This window comes from Priapulus caudatus, unplaced genomic scaffold (assembly GCF_000485595.1).
Source record: "Priapulus caudatus unplaced genomic scaffold, Priapulus_caudatus-5.0.1 Scaffold271, whole genome shotgun sequence".
Classification (NCBI taxonomy): domain Eukaryota; kingdom Metazoa; phylum Priapulida; class Priapulimorpha; order Priapulimorphida; family Priapulidae; genus Priapulus; species Priapulus caudatus.
The window spans coordinates 126,258-137,509 of NW_014577332.1; the positions used below are offsets into that span (position 1 = coordinate 126,258).

At 44.6% G+C, this 11,252-nt stretch overlaps 1 protein-coding gene across 1 annotated transcript in view; it reads left to right on the forward strand.

Annotated features, from left to right (window-relative positions):
• Positions 1-11,252, forward strand: part of LOC106808375 (peroxisomal acyl-coenzyme A oxidase 1-like) — a 28,224-nt gene that overhangs the window by 7,542 nt on the left and 9,430 nt on the right. The window contains exons 2-11 of the mRNA XM_014811075.1: positions 3,180-3,336; positions 3,667-3,821; positions 3,967-4,074; positions 4,590-4,709; positions 7,175-7,186; positions 7,665-7,669; positions 8,228-8,286; positions 8,327-8,378; positions 8,482-8,510; positions 9,206-9,368. Of these exons, the coding sequence (XP_014666561.1) occupies positions 3,180-3,336; positions 3,667-3,821; positions 3,967-4,074; positions 4,590-4,709; positions 7,175-7,186; positions 7,665-7,669; positions 8,228-8,286; positions 8,327-8,378; positions 8,482-8,510; positions 9,206-9,368 (860 nt within the window). The remainder of the gene's footprint in view (positions 1-3,179; positions 3,337-3,666; positions 3,822-3,966; positions 4,075-4,589; positions 4,710-7,174; positions 7,187-7,664; positions 7,670-8,227; positions 8,287-8,326; positions 8,379-8,481; positions 8,511-9,205; positions 9,369-11,252) is intronic.

The window sequence follows — 11,252 nt, forward strand, 5'->3', positions numbered from 1 at the left end:
TTACGACCGTAAACCTAGTTTTACGACCGTAAAACCCAGTTTATCGACGTAAAACTGGGTTTTAGGACGTAAAACCTAGTTTATCGGCCGATATTGATAGTTTAATTTGATAAACCTGGTTTTAGGACCGTAAAACTAGTTACGACCGTAAAACCCAGTTTATCGCCGTAAAACAGACACACACGTTTTTTCCAGACACATCGTCGCCAGCGCAGTTTGAACGTGTGGGTTACATAAGGTCAACGCGTTACAGCAGCTGTAGTACCCGCGTGGGTGCGGCGTATATAGTAGTAGGCTAGGGTTGCAGGCGTGTGGTGTGTGTGCGCGGCGCGGCATGACAGGGGGAGGTATAGATACAATAATGTAACCCAAACCCAGGATAGGGTTACAACGCGTCGCTATGGCTTTCTGTGGAGGAAATTCAGGGAACCCCTGAGTGAATCATTCAGGGCAGTTTGCTGGTGCGTTTTCAGAGAGTAGAACTTCCAAACTGGGTTTATTCTCAACATGAACCTTTCTCCGCTATCTTGGAACTTACTATGTATCACAATACTCCGTATTAAACTAATATAACCTGTTACAAAAATTCGAAGTGACGAGCGGCGAATATACTGAGCGCCATTTCTGTTGACCTGTGACGTACTTTTGTTTGAAGAGCGGATTCACCGACCAATCGAAGGGCGCTGCGTTTGCCGATCGCTATGCGCATTGGGAATGCGTACGTCACAGGTCAACAGAAATGGCGCTCAAAATATCCGCCTTCGGATCGAATAAACTTCTGCGGAGAATCCACGAGGGTCATTTGGGCATATCAAATTGTCGTGAGCGTGCTAAAACCTCAATCTGGTGGCCCGGACTTAGCAGTCAAATCAATGATCTTGTTAAGAGCTGTGACGCATGCATCAGGAAGCAGAAAGGTCGTGCGACCGACTTTCCGAAAGGGCCATGGCAGCGAGTCGCTACAGACTTATTGGAATGGAAAGGATCGTCGTTCCTTGTGCTTGTGGACTACTATTTGCGCTATGTTGAGCTGACGAAGCTCTTCTCCACCTCATCCGCAGCTACAATCAAGTCGATAAAGTCCATATTTGCACATAACGGACCACAGTATGCATCGCAAGAATTTCAGCAATTCGCAAAGGACTATGGCTTTTCGCATGCAACTAGCAGTCCGCGTTATCCCCAATCGAATGGGGCCGCAGAGAGAGCGGTACAGATAAGACTGTCAAACAGATGTTGGAGAAAGCTGACGACGATCCGTATCGTGCCTTACTTGCATACCGTGCTACCCCGCTGGAGATTGGATACTCACCGGCTGAGTTACTCTTTGGCCGGAGGATACGCACAACCGTGTCGATCATACAGGAGAAACTGGAACCGCAGCTTCCCGACTCTGCTAAGCTACGCGCGAGGGAGCAATATCAGAGGAACCATCACAGACAGAACTATACTGCTCGCCATCGTGCAGTAGAACGCGACGTCTTGTGGCCAGGAGATGAGGTGTATGTGAGTAGAGAGAACACACCTGGAACTGTTGTTCGTGTCGTCGAGACACCGTGGTCATATATCGTCGAGACCCCTACAGGGGAGATCAGGAGAAACCGTCGTGAACTAGCGTCGCGACCCGAGAGTGTGGACAGTCCCAGCAGCGGAGACCAGGACACTCAGAAACCCACCCGTGAAGTCGCTACTCCAGCAGAATTGTCCGCCCGCGATACTACCTCAACTTATTGTACGCGTTCCGGTAGACATGTAATCACACCAAGTAAATTAGATTTGTAATTACCAGGCCTACATAGTGATCAGAATTTTTGAGAGACTTTTTAACTGATCGGTTGCACCGTTTAAAAGGACACTATCGCCTAATGCAATTGGGCTTTGCGTAGTTTGATACGTGATTCAGATTTTAGTCTTAGATTCAAGTTTCATCATTCATAGTTCAATGTCACAGTTAGCTTAAAACTTAATGGAACACTCGGCTCGAAGGGAGATGTAATATTAATAACAGCTAGCGCCATCTAAGCATAGCTCTTGGAACTATTAGTCTCGTTCTGATATTAGGACTGAATTCCATCATGGCTGTCTGCTGAGTATTTCAATAATAAATCTGATGTTATTTGACTTATGCTTTAATCATAGTCTTTTTTGTATAACATACCAAGTATAAGAGTAAAATTTACCGAAAATCGGATCGAAATTACACGTTCTGATAGTGTATGCTGCAACGTTAGTAGCATGGTTGTTTACAGTGGAAGTTGACGCAGATGCGCGCACAGTTTCAGCATACCGGATGTAACTCGTTGCTCGTGCGAGTAACTCGGAATGCCTTCAGACGACGCATGTATTGTATCAAACAATTAGGCCAAAGATGAGCTTGGTTTTGTATCAAAAAACGGACCCACTGTTACCAAACGATCTATTAGCCAAACAAACGTTACAAATGACTTGCAAAATGAAATCGAAACTATACTTGTACTTCGTCGAAAAATGCAAAATATCATGATGTGAAAAGTGAAACTACAATGAGTAGATTAACAAAAGATGCAAAATATGACAGTACACGTGTCAGAAACTTCATATTCGGACCTTCCAAATCATTCAACGGATCTTCCAAAAATATTGCTAAAAAGTCCCGGACCTGAGGGCAAAAACCACTATTTACAGCCCCTGCTGTTTTCAGATATTCCTTTATTCATACTAGGACGACATCACAAATGATGGAGATCTGTAACACACAACATGATTAAACTAATTAAACTAAAGCAGAAGAGAACATGTGGTTAAACAATCAAAACTGAACTGGTACAGACACAGTACATTATTCTCCAATGTCAACCCTTTGACCATGGGAAATGAGTAGCCTCTTGGGTGTTTGGCGCATTGTAACCTTGCAAGTGGACACCACATACACAACTAACTCATGAGAACTTCGTAATGTTCATGACACATGCATTAGTATAGAACTGCTATTATTTGTCCATATATATTGTGTTATAAGTACAATAGCAGTTCACAAAGAACTACGTGTACCATACTACCGTGTCAGTTATCCTATATATATATATATATATTGTCAAACGTAAATAAACATAGGGTTGAAGAGTAAACAATTTAAAAAAAATGATCGGAACAAATGTAGAAATCTGGGTTAAACGCAGATCATTGCTGTTTTTTTCCAGCAAAGTATGTAGAGAACACCCCGGTCTTGCATAGAGACTGTGTGCCTTTCCAGACAAGGAGTGAGCAGTATGAGGCAGCCTTGCGGAGAGGTCTCAAGGTGTTTGAGTTTGCAGATGAGTGCAGCTGGTGCAAAGACGACATCGTTGCCCTGTTACAGTGAGTACAGTTTTATTTGTTGTGCCCCCCCCCCTGACCGTCCTCCCACAATGACCTGGTTGTCGTGGTTTAACTTAACCCAATGGCTCTGAACATATCTACACAGCTAAAAAAAACTACATCAATAAAACCAAGTTGTGATAAAGCGTCTTATTCAGGAACACTACAACAATGACTGTGGTGGGACTGGAACCCCAGACCTTTCAGTCTAATGTCCTAAGTGCCAGCTGCCAGGGCATCACTTCTCTTTAGCTGTGCAGACAGTCTTCCTGTTCGTGTGGATATATCTTCATGGTACCCATGTGACAGCGATCTTTTAATGTTTTGTAGGATGATAAGCAGTGATTGCTGCTTTGTCCTCCATCTTGGTCTGGTCATCCCGGCATTCGATAAACTCGCAAGTGATGAGCAGACTGCCAAGTGGCTCCCTCTGTGCATGCAGTTACAAGTGATCGCTGCCTATGCTCAGACAGAGCTTGGCCATGGTGAGTAAACTGAATTACTGGCTTCTGTAGGCTCGTAAGAAACATTCCTTTTGACTGAGTATCGATTTTGAAAATATTTGATTCGAATAGCAAACCTTACTCTATCTACATGCTCGTGTGGTTTCTAGTAACTTTCTGCTTGCAGGAACCTACTTGCCAAAACTCGAGACCACCGCGACGTATGATACCAGCACTGAGGAGTTTATTCTCAATTCACCGACCCTAACATCTATGAAATTCTGGCCCGGTGGATGTAAGTAAATCACGTTATGAGTATGTACGTAGATGCGGAAAGATGTGCGGACGATTTGTGCTTACATGCATCATTACGTTTGAGATTTATTATTTTGTTTCGTTAGAAAAGGTTGATGAATGATATTCAAAATTGATTAAATTGATTCAAATCAATGTAGTTGAACAGTCTAATCAATGTTAGTAAAACGTGTTGCGTTATAGAAACGTATAAGATTGTGAGTAACTTAGGAGCTGTTTATTCACACGTCAGTGTGGCTTGCTTACATGATGTAAAGAGAACGACTGCCGCACGTGCAGCGCTTATATACGGCAGTCTGGTAGCAGGAGCCACCGTCACTAGCTATATGTTAACACTTGAACACGCGTTAACCAATGGTGTAATCACTAACACAACAAAACGATCACTTAATCAGTGTGTAGAGTAATTTTTTTACAATAATCTGTTTATTATTTGTGTGGGCGCCGTATTGCCATTGTTAGATAACTTCAATATTGCTGTGTGATTGTTTCCAGTGGGACATTCGTCCACCCACGCGATAGTCATGGCGCAGCTGTGGGTGAACGGTAAATGTCACGGACCTCACCCGTTCTTTGTGCAGTTACGAAGCCTGCAGGATCATCGGCCACTGCCAGGTAGGCATCGTGAGATGTGCCGTGCTAGCAACGTCACGTTACTCACCTGTGTCACGAATTAGGGAACACGATTGCTACCGTAATTACATTACAGTGTTTCCCCTGGCAAAAAAGTTTTTTGGTGTGTTTGCGCATTTTTAGGTCCTAGCAAAGCGAGCACCGCATGGGCTCGGTTAGCTAGGGGGGACCGATGGCATGCCCCCCGGATTTATTTGGAAGAAATGGTGCAATTTGGCATTTAGGTGCATTCTAAGCTATTCTGAACATATTGTATGAGACTATTGCATTTTAGTTCAATAAAGTGTAGTTTATTGATGGAAGAACGGCGATTTTCGTCAGTCTGCTTTGTGCTTTTGACAAATTTCTGTGTGGCGGCTGAGAATTTGAGTGAAGTGGCCCGCCTCGCTCGTGTCAATGCAGGGGAAACACTGACATTATGACATGCGTTAGAAACGGTACTGGTAATTTTGAGCAGTGAACTGAATTGAATGAACTGTAAAAAATTTACCGATTATATATTTTTCTCCATTCATAAAAATGTGTGATCGTGTCATGCAGAAATATACTGCTATTAATTGATTTTTAGCTCAGCTGACGAAGTCAGATGCAGCTTGTAGAATCGCATGAATGTCCGTCCGTTTGTGCGTCCGTGTGTCCGTCAACAGTTATGGCACAAATCTTTACCGCTCAACGTACGGTATTGATATTCGGGACGTCGGGGGGGATCGCGAAAAGAACTCGGGATGTTGAATTTTGGGGGTAAAGGGTCAAAGGTCAAGATGTGTTCATGGGAGGGGAATATTTCCCCCTTAACTTAAGGTATAGGGAGGAAGATGACGGAATTGCGACACTCAAATCTCCGCGCTGCGACCAGATGGTGAGTCGCATCTTCACAATATTCTGATGTATGAGGTGTGATGGGGAGAAGACCATCATCAGCGCGAAATTGGAGGTCACAGGTCAAAGAACAGTGAGGGACAAGGTCAGCAGAATATCAGCACATTTTCTGAGGACATCGGTCTGAACAGGACCGAGTGCGAGAAACGCTGTTTGTTTCAGCACTGACCGTAACCAATTTTTATCATCTTTAATGAAAGGATCATGAAATGTACTTTCCGCTGACCGTCGAAGAGTAAGTGTCTGATAACCTTTAGACCGCTCAGAGGAGGGTTAAACATGTGAGTTGTGACTGCTTAACAAATGGACTGAACTGCGTTGCTAATTAGAGGCAGCCCCCCGCCAACCCTCCGCCGCACCAACCACCACTACGCTCGCGCTTGACGCATATGCCATGATAACATGTTAATATAGCCGAAGTCAGTTAAAAGTTCCACAGCTGTACTTTATTACTCGTACTACCGGTCTAATGAGCAAAGCCTAGCTATCGGGTACGATTATTACGATCTGGTATTAGTATTAGTCAGAGACTAGATTATCTCTGAGCCGCGAACGCAGTGGTGGGAGGGCGGCACTGATTGGTTGCCAGTGAGTTTATTAAGAAGAATCACACCGTCTACCATACACGTCAGTTGAACGGCTGTCGTCTGGCGGCACTTGTATCAAAAAATGAATTGCTGTTTTGAAAATGGAGTGCAGAAGGGTGGACTTCCTAAGCATAATGGGCCTAAGTCATATTTCGAATGTTTGAAGAAAAAACAGAAAAATATGAACCAAATATTAGAATATGTGAATATTGAGTGGGTATCGATGTTTCAACACAGAAAAGTTTGGGGATATATGACTTGAAATACACACTGACACTTGTCCTGTCCCAAATTGTTAGCCGGTAAATGGATGCGTGTGAATTAGATTGACTTAGGCCGAATTTGTACGAAGCATGGCGTGTGTGACTTAGGCATTATTAGCACAGGACTTAGGCCAAATTACTTCTGGGTAGGGTGAGCCTTAGGCAAAAATCTTTACTTCCCATTACAACAATATAGTTTGAATGAATTAACCATTTCCGATTTGAAAACATTTCTCTTCACTCCGCACTTCCATTTCAGTCGTCTTGATTGTATGCCTAATTTTAGGTGCAACAGTGATCGAGTAGACTGAGAGTGACCGAACATATCCAGTGTGATCTTTATCAAGTAAGGGACATGGGCCATTTAACACGCCAGACGTGGCAGAGCATCAATGGAAGAGGATGACTTAGGCAAAAAATAATAAGTTCCTCTTTCAAAATGAGCTGGACTTCGGAACTATTATTTTAGGAAGGTGACGGGATGAAGTTATGCTAAGAGTAGTTCCAAATGAGCAAGGTAGGGTTTATGAGAATACCAACCATTACAATCGGAGATTACGCTTACAACATGGTAGTGAGAGCAATCATGAAGTACCGGTCCTGATCTACCCAGCTTAATAATGCGAATATTCATTCTCGTTGGTTAGGTAACTGGTTGGTTGGTGTTCTATCACGTGATCGATGTTATGGTCATGTGCAGCACTTCTAAGTCGGCAAGTTGTGAAACTGGGCTGACAGTTGGCTCACCAAGAATTAGCTCTGGTGGCAGTACAGTGGTGGAACAATGGCTATCTGAATGTTCGACAGCAATGTGGGCGATGTCCACTGGCGACATACATCATGATGAAGAACTGCACGTGAGTTTAGTAATAGTGTTCTCGTCACACTATATAAAGTTTGAAAATTTAATTTCCCTGTTTAAGCGATATGCAGTACGCAGAAAACCGTGTCTGGTGTGGCCACTGTGAATCTTGAAACCGTCGCCCGCCAGCCGCTGCCTTGTCATTCCACACATCCTTATTCGATAGTCGTGAGTGTGCCACTGGTAATCCCGTGTGGATAGAAGAATGTTGGGCCGAACTCAGCGTGGTGAGCCGCGGCAGACGTGCGGAACGTTCAGTTAGGGAAAGTAGAGACTTGCATGATGTAGCATTGAGGCATGCCTGTAAATACCTGTCATAACCTCTACTTCTGTCACACGCCGCTAGGACAGGTGCGTGCGGTTCGACGAGGCGCTATAGTTTCTTTACCGATCTGTTGTGGATAAAGAAGTATAAGTGGTGGACTAATAACTATTTAATCGCAGCGAAGCCTTCCAGATGAACTATAGGCCAATGGCTCACTTCAAATAACCTGTACTGAGTACCTGGTACTGTAGCTCTCTTACTAGTACGCTCCTACTGTTAGCTGTGACTTACTAGTCCCACGCGTCTACTGTACTGTAGCCTCATACTAAGTACCGGTCTACTGTACTGGTACGTCATCTAGTACCGCCGCCGGCGTCTACTGGGTACTGTACCTCTACTACGTACCCGTCTACTGTAACTGTACCTCTACTAAGTAACCTCTACTGTAAACTGTACCGGTCTACTAGTACCGCTACTGTAGTATCTGTAGCCCTACGTACTAGTCCCTCTACTGTACCTCTACTAGTACCTGTACTGGTCTTATTCCTGTCACCTCATTCGTATTTCTGTTTATTCTTCTTTCTTATTTCTTTTTTTGTTATTTCTCATGTCTTATTTTCTGCGTTTCGGCTCGTGCTCTGCAGCTGAGTGCGGACGGCGTGTACACGCGCCGTGGCTCTGAGAAGAGTGGTATGCGTCGATGGTGATGATGCGTGTCATTTTTCATCGCGCTGCGTGCGGAGGAGCAACCTTGTCCAAGGCGCTGCACAAATCGCGCGCGCTACAGCTGTGTGCGCCGCAAGTGCATCGCCTGCGCCCGGGTTGAGACAGCCACGCTGCGCGCTCCGTCTAGTGGGGATGCGGCTGTGTAGGGGGGGGACACGCTACAGCTGTGTGCGCCGGCAGTGCACGCCGCGGCGGACCCGGGTGAGACAGCCAACGCTCCCGCTCCCGCTATGGGATGCGGCTTGTAGGGGGACACGCTACATGGCTGTTGCGCCGGCAGTGCACGCCGCGGCCGGGTGAGACAGCCAACTGTCGCCGCTCTCCCAGTAGTGGGATGCGTGCTGTAAGCGGGGGACACACTACAGCTGTGTGCGCCGGCAGTGGCACGCCGGCGGCCCGGGTGAGACAGCCACGGGGCTCGCCGTCCCCGCTAGTGGCATGCGGCTTGTAGGGGGGACTCGCGTACAGCTGTGTGCGCGGCGAGTGCCACCCGCGCCTCGGGTGAGACAGCCACGCTTCGCGCTCTCTAGTGGGCCTGGCGCTTGTAGGGGGGAGGTATGTTTTGATATAGCCATATATTGGCATTTTATGGACCCTGTATACGAATCTTTAAGACATCCTATATAAACAGGTGGCCATTCAATGGGGGGGGGGGCGTTACTGTGTTACTGCCATTAAAGTGAAATTCCGGTAGTGTCTTTTATAGAAACGTGTCTATTTTATAGCGATTACCTCTAACACCAGTTTAACTGTAATCGTAGTAGAAGCACATTTACAGCGTATTTAAACACGTTGTATGGCCGTTCATATTATATCGTCATATTGAGTGTTCTCTTGTTGAATGGCTGCATGCCTGGATTGTCGGGGTGCATTATTTCTCTGTGTGGTCGTCACAGTGAACAGGAGAGTCAGGTCATTGATTATCAGACGCAGCAGATGAAACTCTTCCCTTGGATTGCCATGACCTTCTCTTTCCTATTTCTCCGGAAACACGTAGAAGAGGTGTACAACGCCAGAACAGAGGAGATGAATGAAGGAAACTACTCCAACCTGGCCGAGGTAGGAGACACGGGGCGAAATTAGAACCGGGGGGGGGGGATCGGGTGATTAAGGAACTAATTCTTTTTGGCAGTCGTTGTCTGCCTGATAGTTAGAAAACCAAGTGACTGTTTCCATACATTCTTCAACTGTACACTCGCACTAGATGTGTTGAACCTTTTCTCAATGTGTTTATCGGTAAAAACCTCTGTGATGGATTTGATCGTTGATGTTGTGATGATGATAATTGGGCTACGACGTGTTCGACCGATGGTCTGCATGGTTTCAAGCTTCACTCAGTCTTTGCCGGGCTGATGGCATAGATTTTAGATCTGTATTAGTAGTATCTTAGATATATGCTCTGTCAGAGCGCGAATGCGGTGGTGGGGGGAGGGCGCTCTTGATTCGGTTGCCAGTGAGTTTATCAAAAGAATACCCGGCTACAGTACACATCAGTTGAGCGCTGTCGCTCTGCGGCACTTGTATAAAAAATGAATTGCTGTTTTGAATAGACCTTCCTAAAATAATGGCCTAAGTCATATTTTCAAGTTTTGAGAAAAACAGAAAAATATTAACCAAATATTGACATTTATTAATCATTTCACACAGAAAGGTTTGGGGATATATGACTTGAAATACACATGACGCTGTCTGTCAAATATGTTACATAATATGTTAATTAGATGACTTAGGCCAATTTACGAACATGGCGTTGTGACTTAGGCTATTTTACACAGGACTTAGGCCAAATTACTTCTGGAGTAAGTGACTTAGGCAAAATATTTATTCCCATTACAAACAATATAGTTGAATGAAATTAACCCATTTCCATTTAAAACAATTTCTCCCCTGAATCTTCATTCTCAGTCGTCTTGATTGATGCCTAATTATGTGGCAAAGTGTCGAACTGGGTAGGAACATCATTGATCTTTTCAATAAGGACTTGGGCCATTTTACACCAGAGGTGGCCAGCATCATGAAGAGATGACTTAGGCAAAAATATAATTTTTTTCAAAAAGTGACTTAGGCTATTATTTTAGGAAGGTGACGATGTGTAAAGTAGTTCCAATGACATATGGTTTATAGAATCCATACATCATTCCTACAACCATTAACATAGAAGTAGTCCCTGTCACACTTAATAATGATATTATCTCGTGTGTTGAACTGTTGTTGTTTCCACTATCAGTTAGTCATCAGCATTCTATCGCAGGTGTGAAACTAGGTGACATTGGCTCCAAGATTAGCCTGCACAGTGTGGACAATGGCTATCTGATGTTCAACAATGTGCGATGTCCACGCGACATACTCATGATGAGGAACTGCCACGTGAGTTTAGAACTGCCACGTGAGTTTAGTATAGTGTTCCTCGTCACACTATATAATTTCCTGTTACAATCAGACGCGAAACCTGCTGGTGTGGCCGCTGTGAATCTTGAAACCCCCTTCCTTTGTCATTCCACACTCCTTATTCATAGTCGTGTGTGCCACTAATCGTGTGATAATAGATGTTGGCCAACCAGCGTTGCTCGCACTCAACGTCAGTTAGAAGCGTAACGTAAGTAGAAGTAGAATAGGACTTGCATGATTAGCATTGAGCATGCCTGTAAAATACCTGTCATAACACCTCTACTTCTGTCACACCTATAGTTTGCTGTTACCAAAAATATATGGGTGGAAATATCTATAACTCCACAAGCCTTCCAATGAACTATAGCCATGCTCACTTCAAATACCTGTACTAGTACTGTACTGTACCTCTACTAGTACCTCTACTGTACTGTACCTCTACTAGTACCTCTACTGTACTGTACCTCTACTAGTACCTCTACTGTACTGTACCTCTACTAGTACCCCTACTGTACTGGTACCTCTACTAGTACCCCTACTGTACTGGTACCTCTA